Genomic DNA, 19,098 nt, shown 5'->3' on the forward strand with positions numbered 1-19,098 from the left:
AATGAATCCATAAAAATTAGTCAATCTCAAACAATACTTTATACTACGTTTTCATAAATATTAGAAATAAAAAATAGAAAAAAGTATGTTCATTTATTGTGCAGTTGTATATCAAAAAGTACTTTTATATATAACGGCATTTAAAAAATAAAAGAAATTATGTATATTCTTGATTAAAATTGAACTAAACAAATTACCCTTAATACCTAATATTAAATAGATCTTCATAGAATGAAACATATAACTTACTCATCCTTTACTTTTTTCTGAACTTAATTTTTTCGTATTTTTTTACTTTTTTATGGTAATAAAAAATCGCAGATATAAAAGTGCTACATAATATAATGAATGGTACGAAATATATTATATATCCAAATAATTGTCCTAATATACATTTTATAGAAAGGTCATATTGTCCCGCTGCACTGCACAACGAACATACGTAGGACGAATCGAAAATTGTGTTGTGCTTCCATAACCCTGGTGTATTACTCTTCAACCAGTTTAATAATTTTGATAACCATTCCCCATCACTAATTTGCAACTCTTTTAAATAGTGAGAAAACCCTAGTAAACCCCATTTCCATGAATTACCAAGTGCCAAACCTGCTGAGAAATCTACTACGAGTGGTATCAATAACAGCAATAATAATAATATAGGTAAAATTATTCTTAAACCATATTTTTTGCATATTACTTTTTTGTAAGTCTCATTGCTGATTGTTTTGTTGCTTTTAAGATAATCCATATAATCAAGCTCTTTGAATATTTTTTTCTCTAAATGAGAATATTTTTTCGTTTCAAATATACAAGATCTACTTTTCTTAGCTTCCCTATTTTGACTAGCATGATTTATTAAATTTCTATTTGACTGATTGTTTTTTTTTGTGGCTCCTTTTTTATTGTTAGATATATCTTTTTTTTCGTACGATCCGTTATATGGTAGATCTTCTATTAAATCTCTAATATTTGAATCATTATATTGCTTGCATTTTGCTAATAATCTACAACTTCTTATACCTAATTTTCTAATAAGGATGTATTTCGCACCTAGATATTTATAATACTTGCTCTAAAAAAACGAAGATAATATATGTTATTTAAAGATAAATAATATCGTTCTCAAAAATATATTAATAAAAATAAAACGACAAATACAGGAATATGTTAAATATGATTATATAGTATTATCACACCGTATCGTTGTTAAAATTGTATATCCGCGGCGAAAGGATAAAAACAGCAATTTTAATAAATAAAAGTAACTTAATATTTTGTTTCATTTTGTATAATATTAATAGTGTAATATATTCACCATAGAATCAATTAGCAATAATATAATACACATTTAATGATAAAGAACAATATAATTATTTAATTAATTTTCATCTATTGTAATTAAAACGCAATAATATATGTATAACTATTATTTTTTTACAACGGAGTGAATGAAAATTAACTTTAGATATATAACGTAAAATTTTTATCTTAACGCAATATATAAAAAAATAAAATTTACTAGTATAATATAAATCGAATTATTAATAAATGTTCAAAATATATAAATTATTTATTTAATATGGTAATTTAATTTAATATTTTTTTTATTAATTGCTGTCAAAATAAAATAAAAAAAAATATATAAGCCATTTTTTAATTTTTCAAAATATTCACCTTTTATAGAATATAGAATATAGAGAATATAGGTAATACATCGTTTTATTTATTAGGGAAATAATAACTAATTTAAAAGATGTGTTCCTACGAATATTTATAATATTTTATGCATTATGTTTGGAATATATTTTATAGTTAATAAAATATTGATTATTATTACAGTATGTTAATAGTAATAATAAATATAGATAATAATATTATTCATGATATTCAATGTAATAATTTTTATAGCACTTACATTAGTTACTACATGTATATATTCAATCTTATACGGCATATAATATATTTAAAGAAGTACATTAGTAATGTATTACATATCATACTTAAAAATATACATTATTTATCTATAGAAACAGTTATTTTTTATTTTTCTATAATTATTCTTGATATTTATAATTTTTGAGAAAGTTTAGTTTATAGAATTATTTATAAATTAATTGATTCTAAATGAATTGATATAATTATAACTCTTTTTAATTAAACATAAATATATATATATATAACCATTATAAAAAAAAAAAACATTAATAAAGAAAAATTTGTATAAAATATAAAAATATAATAATCTAAATTAGAAAAAAGATTTACATAATTTTATCATAAATAAAAATAAAAAAAATTTATGTTTCATTCTTTTATTTCAGTATATATATTTTAGTAATATTTATAAAAACCGATTAAATCAAAATTATGCATGTAAAAAAGTAAATTAATTAATAAATTTATCCATTTATTTATTACAACAACAGAATAATAGGAAAAATTAATGACAGTCTACTCACATTTACTAATAAATCAGAAATTACATTGATGCGTCTTAGCTATTTCTTATAAATTAGCTACACCTGTAACCTAATATCTAAAACTTTAGTTATGAATTATATATAAAAAAATTCGTATTTTATTAGTTTTATTTAAAAAATTAGCGTTATAAATACGAAAAAATTATTAATAGTCGATATATACACTACATATTTGTATATATTCCTAAAATAAGATGAAAACATTACTTAGCATATTTATAGACAACAATTAAATATATCTCATATACAAAAATAAATACCTATGCAAGATGACATTATTATAAAAAATATATATTTACTTTAATTATTACTGAGTTCAATTTAAGTTTTTAGAGTGATATATCACATTTTTAGAAATTCATTATTATACGTAGGTAAGAAAAAAGTTTACATATTATCTATAAATATGTGATTAAAACAAATGCATTATATTTATTTTCCGTTGAAAAAAAAAATAAAAATAATGTATTTATTTATTTATTATCTATTTAACATATATTTAATTTTTTCGAAATTGAATTAAAAATATTTTTAAGTACAATAATAAAATGATAAATGTTTTTAATTATTCATTTAATTGTAATACCTTACAAAGTCAATGTTATTATATAATTATAAATAATAGATATTTAAAAAAATAATTTTCAACTGTATATTTATAATATCACATTTATGCGAAGCAAACGAAACCAATATTCTGTTTTTTGCAGTTAATACATTCTATAAAATATTCTACATAAAATACATTATATAAAATGAATATAACATTTTTTCTTAAATTAAAAATATTAATATATACATGTCAATAAAACTAAATATATACAATTCCTTTCATAAAATATCAAAAGAGACACATTAATTCTTAACGTAAAAATAATAATTGATTTTCTTAATAAGTACAACATATAAAAATTTTAGACGTGTAGAATGAATAAGATAGAAAGAAACAGTTATTAGTTAAAATATAACTTATTACAACATTTCAATAAAATATACATATTCTGATATAACGTATTCATTTAATAAAACAAATATATATTTTTCACGAAAATATATATAAATCCACAAATAAGTATTTTATTTCAAATATAAGTAATAAAGACTAATTAACACTTCAATATGACTATCATAAAACATTAAAATATTGTATTTCACACAAAATTGAAAATCATACATTTTTACTTTGGTTCATCGAAAATTCCAAGTAGACACATTTGTGTTTATAAAATTATGTTAATTATAGTTATTTGTATTAATAATTTATCACTAAAAATATTGCATATATAACATCATATTAATAACATGATTAAAGAAAAATACATACTTAATATTATTCATATCCCTTATTCATTAAATTAATTTTGTGATATTTTTCATTATTCTTTAAGATCTTAGGTATCGCTATTATAAGTATTATGGAAAATATAACGATAAATATGCAAAATAATATAAGATAAATATGTCCATCTTGTAATTCTATTAGACTATTTATACCTGTTTTAATTTTCGTATATAGGTCATCTATTATTGTTTTGAAAGAAACTCCTGGCAGCTCAAATCCACATAATATGGGTAATCCTATTCCCAAAAGGAAAAAAAGAAAAAGCATAGGAAATCCATATCTGTATTTTCTAAATTTTATTTTTTTTAAACTTATATCACGAATTCTTCTGTTTTTTTCAAGAAAATTATCATAATCTTTTTTTTTTATCCATTTTTTTTCAAAATGAAAATGTTTTCCATCAAACATTCCATTATTGTAATCTATAAATTCTGTGTAGTATTGTGCCTTATTTAATAAACTTCTATTAGACTCTTTGTTCTTTCCCTTCCCCCATTTCTTATTATTATATATATTTTTTTCTTGGTGCTCCCGCTTATTTTGTATATTATTTTTTAAACCTACATCGTTGTAATTCTTATCCTGTTTATATTTTGCTAGCAATCGACAATTTATTGTATGTAATTTTTTATTAAGATCGATGTTATCATTCAAATTTTTGTTAAATATTCTCTAAAAAATAAAAGAAATGTAAATATACCTTATATAATAGAATACAAAATATAATGGTAAAAAAAAAAATATATATATACAAAAAACTTAGAATATAAAAAATAGAAATATCCTTAAATAATAATGTCATACATCTTTGTTTAAATAATATATCCACGTTAAAAGGATAAACACAATAATTTTAACTGGCAATATTAGCTTAATATTTTGTTCCATGATAGTGATCATTCATATTCATTAAAGAAAAAACTAATATATTATAATTCACTTATAATAATAAATGAAGCTATGTTTATTTAAAAAATATATTTTTTTATTATTCCTTTGTAAATATTTAATAATATGTATATAAATATAAAAAAAATTATATCTACAAAAAAATATTATACAAAAATATAAAATTTTATCTTAAAATTATTACAAAAAAATGAAACTTCAACTAAAAAAAATAATTTGAATACATTCCTAAATATACAAAATAAATAATTTTTATATTTAATGTTATGCACCTATTAAATAATTTTCTTTATTATGCTTATTTAGAATAAAGCAAAAATAAAAATATATGTTTTTTAAATATTCAGAAATATTCAGCTCATATAGAATGTATAGAATGTATACATTATACATTTCCCCACATGTTACAATAATAACTGTTAATTTTAGTATGATACCCTATTAATAATTATAATTTTTCTAACATATTTTATAAGAACATGTTATTATTCTTAAATATATTAGTTATAATGAAAATAGTAACAATTAGTCATAAAAACAATATTATATATTACGTTCATTATAACAGGTAATTATGGTGCTGTTTAATCCTATACAATATTTTACAGAATATAATGTATTTAGAAAGTGAAACTAATTATATACAAACTAACCTATAAAAAAATATATTTTCTATAGGAAAATAACAAATGATTTTTTATTTTCGTATAATAGTATTTTAAAATTACTGTTTTTACTTAAGTTCAGTTTATAACATAAATTTTAAATGAAGGATTTTTAAATTCATTGGCATCATTATTTTTTCACTTTATATAAATATATTTATTTAGAAGAAATGTAATAAAAAAAAAAAAGGATTAATACTTGTATAGAATATATCAATATCTGAGTAATCTCGATTCAATAATGTATTTGTTTAACACTATAATGAATAAAAATAAATAACTTTTTTATTGTCAATTTATTTTATCATGGATATTTAAATAATAATTATAAAATAAAATAAAATTAAATTAAATTAACAATAATGTAATTAAACTAATGTTATCATAACTTCTAATATCATTTAATTCATTTCTGATATATTTTATTATTGAAAATTAATAATACTATATGCAGTATTAATAAAAATAAAAATTATGCTACTATATCTATTATTATCCTAACATTAATATAAACTAAAACGGGATACAGTTAAATATAAATTCATAAATTATATAGATTGAAATATAATATTATAAAGTATTATAATATTTAATATTAAAACGGAATAAAAAACATTAAAAATTATACTAAAATACTTTTTAACACAATGGTTAATATTTTTATTTTTCGTATTAATAATATTAATCTCATATCTAGCTCGAACTATATTTTTTCAAAGAATATATAATACTTAATATATTTCATCGGATATAAAACATAAGTCAAGTAAATATATTGTGGGGATAATAAATTAAAAATTAATTTAAATTTCGGTGTTCAAATTGGATTTTTAGGAAGTAATTATAAAAATAGTTGGTACTTAATAATGCTAAAACCTCATAAATAAATCTCAAGAAAAATCATGTAATTTATCCTTATATAATTAAAAACTGTTACATAAAATATAGCTCATTAATTTAGTTTAAATATTTTAGAGTTTAAATCATTGATAAAATCTGAATAATAATTTCATGAAATTATATATATAACATATATTTTCCTTTATTTGTATCTATTATATTAAGAGGCTTATTACAATAAGAAAAATATTTGTAGTCCTTACTAAAAATTATTTATATTTATTATACTTAATATATTATTACTATTCCCGTAAATAAATGTGTAAAATAAAAATATAGAAGGACACAAAGGTATAAAAAATTATCACTATATAGTGATGTTATTAAAGAATATATATTTATTTTAAAAATTTACTTATATATCATTCAGTAGTTAATTTAATTCGATAGTAAGTATATTATTAACTTTCGTTAATCTATGATTTTTTTTGACAAACTTAAATGATTAAATGTTGTACTATACGATATAATGTTAGACTAAATCTGCATGAAATAATGTATTCTCAGAATTCCTACCAAAATATTTATAAATTTTCTTTTATTTATATACTTAAGTAATATATATATAATAAATTTATATCAAAAAATATTCTAAATTAAAGGATATAATTAACAATGTATTATTAATGATACTTCATTAAAATTAAACATATTATATATTTATTGTCTCATAATTAAACTATACCCAAAAATATGAAAAAATATATTCTTATATAACATATGTAATGAAACATATATTTCTGAAAAAATATTTTTTTCAAATATTACTTTAACTATACATTTAAGTAAAAAATACTTGCAGATAACAATTAACAGCTGTATATAGTATTATTAAGAGAATAACAATTATATATATGGAAATAATAGTATAAAATATAATGTTTTTATGATTTATTCAAGTAAACACATCCATAAAAAAGTAAAAAATCCAAAAAAAATTATTGTTGATATGTATAAAAAATGTCTAATTACTTGATTGAAACTACAATATATGTAACATTTTATATATTAAATTTAAATATCACACATTTATTATTGTACGAATATACTTAAACGTTTACATATATGATTTTTTCATTGTAAAACACATTTTATTGGGTATTTTGAAAAATATAAATTCCAAATTTTTATTTATAAGAAATTATATATAAATATAGTAAATGACCTCAATGTAATTTATTATAATACTAAAACAAATAAACAAAACAAGCATAATCTTATATTTATATATTACATTTTCGTTTTTACTTTGGCTATTTAGTATATATTTGTATATTACACATTTTAAATAATAAATTTACCAATATAAAACAAAAAAAAATTTTATCAAAGCGTCTCATTAAGCTAAATGAAGATATTCATTAGTATCGAGAAACATTTTCTTCTGAAAAAACTATAATCATTAGAACTAAGATTTAACTTCATTTTCTCCTTTATGATTTACGTAACTTATAAAAACTATCATTATATAAATATCTAGAGAAATATATAAAAAAGTTAACTATAGCAACATTACCTTTCCATCATAATATATAAACATGGTAAAATAATACAACTTATCTATGTAATGTTCATTAAGTTAATCAGAATTATAATTTCCTGAAATAAATAAAGAAAAACCTATTAAGAAAGTATTACTTGTAAAGAAAATATCAATGATATTCTTATAATTCTTAGCGTTCTTAACCTTTTTTTTCGATATAATCTGTATATTTTCAGTATTTATATATATGACTAAATCTCATATATATAATTTTTTCAAATAAATTGTATGTTGGGGCAGTTGGTTAACATATAATCGATGTGCATTTCCTAGCTAATTTTATTGCTACAGATCATGAATTATCTTATTATTAGATTCATATTATCCATTATATTCTAATTTACGAGTGCCTTCATTTTCGAAAATAATAGCATATATTTGTAGGTAATTTATCTTTTAATCCTATAATTCTGTATCCCATCAAATCTCCTGAAAATAAACAATTATTATTTTAATACAGTATGTTATTTATATTATTATTGTTAAACATTTATCAAAAATGCACTAAGAAGGAAAAAAAATGCTTTAATAACTTCTAATGCAATAAATTTATATAGTCATAAACAAATTAGTACAATTATATAAATATATGGATAACAAGGAATGGAAAAATTCATTAGGAAAATTTTCTGGAATGTTATAATTTTAATACTGTATTGGTAAATATCATGCCCAAATAAAGAGAACAAATATAATAGTTTTAATTGAAATAAAATACATTTTATTTTCATTTATTTTACAAATATTTTTTGTTATAATAATATTGATTAGATGAAAAGTTCACTTAATATTTATGAAGTTCCAGTAAAAGAGTACTGTTACATATATTATTATTTTTTTGTTTGCTTCTTTAAAACAAAAATTGAATTCCTTATATAAAATACTAATATAAATTATATTATATAATAGATAATTATAAAAGCTTTCTAGTTAATATATCTTATATTATTTTATTTATAAAAAAATTAGAAATATGATAATATTTGCCAGAACTTTTTTTGTTAAATAAATGTTCAGAACGTATGTATATTTTAATTTTTCTCACAAAAGAATTTAAAATATTTGTTAATATTTTTGAGGATGAAAAAATCATAAAATTACTTCTTCCTATTTTATGCTTTTTTATTCATACTTAAAAAAAAATATATATCTTGTATAGGAATATAAACATATTTTAGGAATAAAAGCACTGGTTTATTTTCTATGTTTCCTATAAATAAACACAATTTTTTACACATATTATAATTTTTAAACATTAAGTTATAATTAAAAAACATAAAATATTATACTGCGTATAATATAACTGATAAGCAAAAAAGAAAAAAAACATGAAAAAAAATATATTGAACATATTTTACGATAACATGAGAAATATAACCACCATATATGGAATATTTATACACTTTTATTTCAAAAGGTCCATTCTTGGATTAAATACTCCTAATAATTTGTTTTAACTTAAAAATTAAAATTCGAAATTACAGATCTATTAATTAGTAGCAAAATATCATCAATACGACATTATAATTATTATATAATTTAAATATATATATGTTTTTTCTTATAACTAAAAGCAAAATTTTTAATTTTATGAATTCACTTATTTTCCCTTTTTTTTTTTTTTCCTAAAAATAAAAACAATTTATATATTCTTCAAAAATATAAATAATACAAAAAATATATAAAAATAAAAAGGTAAATTTAGTAGAAAATCATTTTTTGCAGTTATGAGAACTTAAAAAAAAATAAGATCAAATAAATTTTTAAGGTTATATGGAAGAATAAATTAAGATTGTAGATAGAATTTTATATTAAATACTTTTTGAAATTATTATAAAGGAGAGAACATGATATAAATTTTCTATATATATAAGAATATATATAACTGGAGATCATATAATAAAAAATAAATTATATTCAGCTAATGCAAAAGAAATAATTTAGATGTTCTATTAATTTATAATTATAAAATGAAAAATATTTATATATCAATATTTTTATTAATATTTGTTTCTTTTACATAGGGACTGGAGATATTTATAAACATATTATTTATTAAATAGATTATATTTCGTATGTAAATAATAAATACTTTCTCTTTTAACTAAACTTTTTACATTTTTTAAAAATATTTAATTAAAGGAAATTGAAAAAAAAAAAAAAAAAAATTAGTAATTCTAAAAAACATATTAATAACAAAATAATCTTAATCCGATAATGAATATGTTTCATTCTTTCGAGAGTTAAAATACATATCCTTATTTATTATCATTTTATTCTACAATATATATTTAAATAAATATTATAAAACGGAATTGAGTAAATAATTATGTAATTATGATAACAAAAGTAGCTATTTATTCACATACTGATAATTATAGTTATATTCAAAAATAATATTCTGTCATGTATACTGCAAACTAAAGATTAAAAGTAAATGAAATTATCTTGTACTTTTTGTAGTAAAAAAAATGAACCATAAACAGAAATGATAACACTTCATTCTTTATTTATCTAATAATAAAGAATTTATTGTTTTACTTATATTTTATATAAAAAATAAATGTTTTAAATATGAAAGTAATTAGTAATTATCAATAAGAACTGTATATTTTTATTCATTTCTAAAATAGTATTAATAGTTTGGTTAATATATTTATAGTTAAGAAAACAAAGTAGAACAAATGTATAATTATTAATTTAAACATAATATCATGATTATAGAAAAGTATATATTAATTTTCATTATTACTAAAGAAAATTTTTATTTTTACAAAAATATAACAAATTTTCTTAAAACTAAAATTATCAAAAAACCTAAAAAAAAAAAGAATTTCAACTTACTATATAATAATAACAAATTAAAAATAATTACTTATATCGGTTCTTCATTATTATAAGCTCTAAAAATAATTTATAGTATTATTATTTTAAAATATGCGATATTATATATATTTCAGTAATTTTGAAAATAGGAAATAGAGACACTCCTAGGAACAATAATAGAATAATGTATCAATTTAACTCTTAATTTAATTCTGAAGTTACAGAAATCCTAAATAATTAAAGAATTACATATAACTAATATTTAATAAAGATAGTATTTTACAATATATTTATATTTTCCTTTTAAAACATGAAAAAGTACAAATTATTTTATACAATATTTAAAAAAATCGTTCTTATTTCATGTTTGTCATAAAATCTATATTATAGACGAAATGTCATTCTTATTCATAAGAAATACACAAATATATATTAATACAATTAAATATTTGCTCTTTGTTATATTAAATAAAAAACAGGGCACATTTATCCTTATTTCAAAATTAATAATAGTCTTATTAAAATTATATCAGGAGATAATTATTATGTACTTGATCAATATAAAATATTCAAACAAGCATGCTCTATTTACAAATACAAATTAACACATATCCACAAAATTATATAAAATAAGCTATTGCACATTAATTTTAACTCCCAAATATACACTACCCATAAGAACCTATATAAATAAATAAATATAAGTATCAGTTAATAATATTTAATATAACTGAAGCAATACTCTAATATATATATTCAGAATCACTAAAATGCTAAAATTCACAAAAATTCAAATAGAACATTAATTTACACTTGCGTATCAAAAATTCTAGCAACAAATACATGAATTTACGTAATTTAAGAAATTACGCATATGTTTATTAAATATGAACTAATCATACTACATATATTGAATAATGCTAATTACTACTCCATAGAAAAATAAATATTCCTTTTATCCATTTTAACATTCCATTTTTTAATTCTTTTATGTCTTCTAAATTTCGTATATGTAAATGCAGACCATATCATCAATATAACAAATAATATACCCAATAATACAAGAAAAAATATTTGAACCTCATAAATTTGTACACTTTGTACAGCTGGTACACCTCCCGTACTTGATGCATTTTGATGGAAAAAACTATAAACTGTGGCTCCTAATGATACCAATATCACCCATGAAAGTACTAAAGTAGGTAAATATATTGTTAATCCAAACTTTTTAATTACTAGTCTTTGGTATATCTTATTACTAATTAACGGATTTTTTTGTATAAAATCTATGTAATCAAGTTTCTTGAAAAAATTTCTTTCAAATTTGGATAATGTTATTTTTCCATAAATTAATTTTTTTTGTATATTATATTGTGTATCGAATTCTTCATATAATGAATTTCTCCTTGGTTTTATCTTTATTCTTTTGTTCTCTTTACTACTGATGTATATATCCTTTTACTTGTTCTCTTTATAGTTATGTATATCTTGTTCTGACACTACAACATTTGAAACATTTTAATCTTCACATGCTGCTAATAATCAACAATTTCCTAAATCTAATTTTATATCATTTTTACGTTTTCCCTTAGAAATGATAAATTAATTCTAATAAAAAAAATTAAAATATCAATTAATTTAAAATATAAAAAATTTTATTTTTAAAATCAGAATTCATAAATGTAAGAATTCAATATATAAAAAATACAAATTTCTTTAAATAATATTATCATACTTCTTCAATGTATAAATTATATATCCATGTTAAAAGAATAAACATACCAATTTTAATAAAACTAATTGAATTATTTTCTTGTTCCACGTTATATATTTTTAAAATTTTAATATATCCATTAAAAAAACAACAAATAATACTATAATATTTTTTTAAATGTAAATGATACTATATTTATTTAATTAATTTTTATTTATTTATAATAACATAATAAAATATGTATAACTAAAATACTTTTTAAAAAAGGCACCAAGAATAGAATACCTAAAAGTGCTTTATACAATTTTTATCTTAATATTATTTATGAAAAATTATTTTTAATAAAAATAATACAATTTGTATTTATTCATAAATATTAAAATTATACAATCTAATTATTTAATACATTATAGAAATTAAATAATTTTATTTTTAATACATTTCATAGTATAAAAGATATATGGAATTTCTTAACATTTATAAATATTCAAATAATACAAAGTTTAGAATATATAGAATATAGACTACACATTATTCTATATATTAAAAGTGTTATGTCTAATTTTAATGGTGTTTTTTAATAATAATTATAATTTTATGAACATATTTTCAAAAAACTTATTCTTAAGAATATATTATTACAACAATATAATAATAGTGGTAATAAATAAAAATAATAATACTTTGGACAACTTTTCGTGCTATAATAAATATGATACTCCATTAGTTTTGACGTATACAATATGTTTTATTTTATGGTCCATAAAATATTTAAATAATCTAATGTATAAATTTTTACTCAATCTTTAAATTAATATGTATTTTAATAGTCGGTAATGACAAATTTAATAATCTTGTATAATAGTTTCTAAAAATTATAATTATAATTAGTTTGATATATAATATTATTTCTAAATAAAATTTTTTAAATTCATTGAATTTTATTTGTTTTAAATTTATTATACATATATAGAGGAAATACGAATATAATAAGAAGAAAAAAAGGAGTTATACATCATTAATCTGTTAATCTGAAATTTATTATTCATATAAAATTAAAAAGAGAATTTTATTTTTCAAAGTTTTAAAATGTAATATACATTATAATCTACTATAACAATCTAATCGTTATTATGTTAAAAATATATAAACTATTTTTTTTTTTAAAACTTATCATTCTATTAAATTGTTTCTTATAAATACATATAAATATTAAGATTTAAATAACTAATTTAAATTTCCCTTAACTAGTAATTGTATTTTATATTAGAAAAAATATAATAAATTTCTTATACTTAACATATATTCACAATAATTCCTATTAAGAACAGAAGTAAAATTATAAATGTATAGGACTAGTATAAATATTTTGAGATAATTAAATAACGCCTATTTAAACAACTCAAATGATTTATCCATGTATAATTAATATACATAATATTTACAAATTATTGAAAAGATATATTAATTAAGCATCTATCTCATATTTATATTAACATTCATGTGCAATTCTAAAAATATTAATTCTTTTATAAACATACCATAACGAAACACGAAATTGTTCTAAAAGTTAATTATAATATCATAGAGCTCCAATATCTGCAAAACATCACGCATATATCAAAATAAAGACAAATTAGCTATTATTAATTCGAAATTTTTCATTTATCTTCAATAAAAAATATAAAAATCAAAAAGAAAAATGAAAACGAAAAATACTTAATATATATATAATAATTTTATAAAAATAATTATAGTTCTCTCGCAACTGTTAATTTTTATGTTGTAGTTCTACTTTTTTTTCCCAATAACTTCATTTCTGCTACATTGTGAATTAGTTGTTAGTAATTAAACATAATTTATTTTATGAAAACATAATTGTATAACAGATGAACCAGTATACAAACTAAATTAATAAACGCTTATTTTCCCGTATTATAAGATATTTTTTAATACTCATAAGATTATTACATATAGTATTTATTGATATTTTACCATTCATAATATATATCGATTGTTTTATTAGTAAAATTAAATCTAGCTAATAAAAAGACCTCTAGGAATATCATTTCATAATATAATCATAAAATATTATTCATAATGATTAATTCCTCATATAATCAGAAACTGTAACTTTTATAAAATTCAAAAATATATTTAATAAAAAACATGTTTCAAATATAATAATTTATTAAATGAAAAATTACAAAAATAAAACAAAATATATAAAAAAAAATATAAAAACAAACTTAAAAAAATGCATACAACAAAAAGTAATAGAATTTATTTACTACTTTGAAAATTCGAAAAAGCATGTGAAAATCATATAAATTAAACAAAATTACATTTTTATATTATATAATAATATTTAACAATATTTTTTTATAAATCATTGACAAAAAGAAATCTATTTTCCATTACTTTTTGATTTGTAATTATCTTTTTATTACAATTTTTGTAGGTTTATGTTGAATTACTTTATAAGCATTTTTTTTTTATTTTATTGGAATATTTATATAATCAGAAAATTAAAATCTTTTTATTTTTAATATTCAAAGTTTAATTAATAAAAAATTATTTATTTAATAATTTTAATAGAATTTCAATTAAAATTATATAAGTATAAAAATTAGCAAAGGTAAAATATAATTTTTTATAGACTATTGACATGGTTCTTTTATACGATATTTACCTTTTCATGATTCGCTTTTTTTGATACGGATATTTGTATTAAAATTTTTAGTTATGATTTATTATTAATTTGTTTTTTACAATCATCATATATTACTTCAATAATTATCATATTATAATAATAAAATATTTGAATATTATTTTTAATATGTAACTTTTCGTATGTGTTTATTTAATAAATGTATTATATTATACAGTAATTAGACTATTCATATACAATGTTTACTATTTAAGAGTTACAAGAATGAGATATTATTTTATATAAAAAATTAATGTAAAATAATTAACGTATATTTTATTCGAAATTCACAATGTTTTTTTACGAATGATGATAATATTTTTAGGTATTTTTTGATATTTATAAATATTTTTTTTAGAAAAATGAATTCATCTGTGAATTTTTATGTTATGTGTTTTATCAATTTTATGTTTATACATTTGCAGGAATTTTATATATTAGATTACTTGTTCCATATGAAATATGTAAATTGAAAACTTCATATTTATTTTTATGCTAATTATAAGTATAATATTTCTCTTATATTTGAAGTTTTGACAAAGCATAAAATTGAATCATCGAGCTATTTCACAAGTATAATTTATATAAATAAATATAACTTATACGTATATTACAGAAACTTATGATATATTACATCTTTAAATTATTTTTAAACATCGAAATAAAATTTAATTTTTTACATATAAAATCTGGAAATATTGTCTTTTAAAATATGGTTATTTTAAAAATAAAGGAAAGTATTACATGATAAATTTATGTTGTAATATTATTAAAAAAAAAATACGAATACATAAATGCAAATAAGCGTGAAAATTTCAAAAACAAAATATATATTTTTTAATTACGTAGTTTTATTTTTTTTTCTTTCAACTTTTTCATTAAATGCAAAAAATTATATAATATATTTCTGTGTACTTATTTAAATATTTAATATAAATCAGCTCATATATTGCGTAACACTAAAAGTAGCTCATGCTACTTGAATTCCTACGTTAAATCTACTTTTATACAAATTCATATAAGTAGGTTTTGAGGAATTCACTGATAGTCCTTGTTTTCATAATTCACGGAAATTACACTTGTATCTTCTTTTCCTTTTTTTTATTTTTACGTATATATGATTCTTAGAGTATAAATTATTAAACAAGCGAAATAAATAAATCATATATATGTATTTTAGTATTATATTATTTAACAAAAATGCATTATAAATGCTAAGTTTTAATGTATTCAATATGCAAAATAGGGTTTGGTATCTACTTTAAAATAAAAAAAAAAGCAAAAATAATTCCTATGATTAAAAGAATGACATCACAAATACAAACAGCAGTATTCTGTAATATATTAGATTCGTCATCTTTTTTAGAATGTGCTTATCTAATTAAATTTTCCATATTAGAAACTATTGCTCTTTGAGGATTTATAACTTGTGCACATTCTGAATCTATTAATACTAATAATTTGTTTTTTTTTGATTCTATAACACTTTTTTTTTAAGGATTCTTTACTTTATCTTTCTTATTTCCACTTTCTCTTTCTCTTACTTTTTCTTATTATTCTTTTTTTCTAAGTAATTCTTATAGATTTTTAGCCTTCCATATCACGCCCTTGTTCAATTATTAAATTAGGTATCCCTTTTATTTTCAGTATAACCATATTAATGCAATATTTTCATATATTTGAAAAATATTCTTTTATCAACATTCATCATTTTAAACTGACAAGAAAATTCTTATTTGACAGATTTCCATCTAATTTTTTTACATATGTTTTCATAGAGAGATAATATTGTAGCTATTTACTTCGAAATTTTACAATTCTTTTGATTCTTATTTTTTACCATTGAGATCCATCCCATGAACCTACATATAATATTGGCATTTTAATTCGTGTAGAATCTAGCCCAGTATTCCATTCTTCTACACTGCTTCTAGATGGAATATCATTACTATGTTTTTTGACTTAAATTTGGAACAATCTACATGCAGTGCTGCTGAAATTTTCCAAGGAGGGCTTACCATTATATACATTATAATATCTACAATAACGGACCTTAAAAATTCTTGTACAAAAGGCTTAATATAATACACATTTCAGTTTTTTCATTCTCAGAAACACTTCCTAGCCTATTACAAACTTCACTACATTTAGAAGTAAAAGTAAAAAACTGTTTATATGAATTAATTTCTTCACCACAATTCATAGCAGAGTACTGGCAAAATTTTATTTCATATCCAAAATACGCATCTTTCCTGTTCCTTATAAATTTTTGATAATATTACGATATTCATTCTTTTTATCATTTTCAACATCCTTGAAAAATCTTATTACTATTAACATGCTAATATTTTTTAAAATAATCATAATGATATTTATTATATATATATACGCTTTATTTCACAATATCCTTATAAAGTAAATTAAAACAAAAACCATGCCCAACTGTTATTTTATTAATATTAGGTTCTATATTAGTAAATTATCTAAGAATATTATTTACATCTTATTTAAGGTTTTTCATATTTTATATTTCATAATACACCCAGTACAATAATGTGACCAATGTTCATATTATTCAACACCTCTCATATTATTCTCTTTTTCTAAATTTATTATAATTTTATTATAAAGTGTTTTACTTTCCTCTATGATATTCTCTTCAGGATTTGGATATATTAAAGATAAAATTATAATTTTTCTCGCTATCATCGAAATTCAAAATCTTATATATATTACATTAACGTGATATATTTAGAATATTACTCTGAAAATTTAACAAAAATATGAATTCTGTTTTGTTTTTAGTACATCAACTTTTTTGAGATTATTATGGACATAAATATTTACATGTTATTAAACAAACAATTATTTCAACAAATTTGAAAACACTTATAATACTGTTCTCCCATTTATTAATGTTATGTTCACTTTCATAATGTTAACTGTATTAAATAATATATAGTACATTTAAGAAATCGATAATTAAAGCATTGTGTATTTGAATATATTTTCTTCAGTTTTATATTAAATACTTAAATTATATAATATTATTTGTACTAAATTTACACTTAATCTTAGTTTTACAATAATTCAACATAGAACAATTTTAATATAAAATTAATATTTTAATATATGAAAGTAAAAATCTGCTCATAAGGTAACATTACATTACATAAAAGAAAAGATCGAAAAATATTTATAATTATTAATTTTTTTATATATTGAATTTTTCTTACTGCAGTTACTTTTGTACGAAATTATATAATTTATATGTATAAATATAAAAACCTTAATAAATAACAAAATATTTAATTAACTGTGTTTGCTCCTTTATTAACGCTTTTTATATTATTAAATGTAATTTTATTTAAAATATTATAAATAATTTTTAATCATGTATATTTTCATAACATTTAATAATAAAACTATAATTCAATAATAATTACATTTGCATTCTCTTTATAAATTATGCAAAATATAAGTTTACTTATATCAGCGATTATATATATATAACGAATCATAATAATATGCAAATAAATCAATATAAATTAGTATAAAATATTAAATATATTGATTTAAAAATAACTTTGATATAATATGTATTTATTATGGCAAATTATATTTTAATTTCAATAGATTTATTTAAAAAATTATCCACATCAAAAAAATTGGATTAAAAGATATTTTATTTTTCCTTTTTTATATCTATTTTCATATTAAATTTTTCTTTTTCATAAAATCTCAAACTTTTTATAAAATATGTTTAATTATACAGTAACTATATTAATAGAACTAAAATGTAATTATAGCTCATAATTTATATATAATATTAAATATATCTAGGAGTAATATATTTTATAAAAATATAATAACTGAAAAAACTAAAAAATAATTTAATATATTTCGGATGTCTAGAATTATATGTTATTATGCAGTGTAACTACTATGACGTAGGATAAATATAAATATGATATGAATAAATGTATACGAAATTTAAAAATATAATAAT

General features: G+C 18.3%; 2 protein-coding genes and 1 pseudogene across 3 annotated transcripts; all 3 read right to left on the reverse strand.

The window, feature by feature from the left end:
* Positions 1 to 256: 256 nt before the first annotated feature.
* On the reverse strand, positions 257 to 1,283 carry PmUG01_00040300 (fam-l protein; the record flags this gene model as incomplete). Its single annotated transcript, XM_029003200.1, has 2 exons — positions 257 to 1,072; positions 1,197 to 1,283. The coding sequence occupies 2 exons, from the start codon at positions 1,281 to 1,283 to the stop codon at positions 257 to 259; spliced, it is 903 nt and encodes a 300-aa protein (XP_028858956.1).
* Positions 1,284 to 3,810: 2,527 nt separating this feature from the next.
* On the reverse strand, positions 3,811 to 4,710 carry PmUG01_00040400 (fam-m protein; the record flags this gene model as incomplete). Its single annotated transcript, XM_029003211.1, has 2 exons — positions 3,811 to 4,494; positions 4,627 to 4,710. 2 exons carry the CDS (start codon positions 4,708 to 4,710, stop codon positions 3,811 to 3,813), a joined length of 768 nt encoding a protein of 255 aa, XP_028858957.1.
* A 6,882-nt stretch (positions 4,711 to 11,592) lies between these two features.
* Positions 11,593 to 12,273, reverse strand: PmUG01_00040500 (annotated as a pseudogene). The gene has a single exon. A coding segment is annotated over exon 1 (681 nt).
* Between the last annotated feature and the right edge of the window lie 6,825 nt (positions 12,274 to 19,098).

Source organism: Plasmodium malariae (assembly GCF_900090045.1).
Source record: "Plasmodium malariae genome assembly, contig: PmUG01_00_21, whole genome shotgun sequence".
Taxonomy (NCBI): Eukaryota; Apicomplexa; class Aconoidasida; order Haemosporida; family Plasmodiidae; genus Plasmodium; species Plasmodium malariae.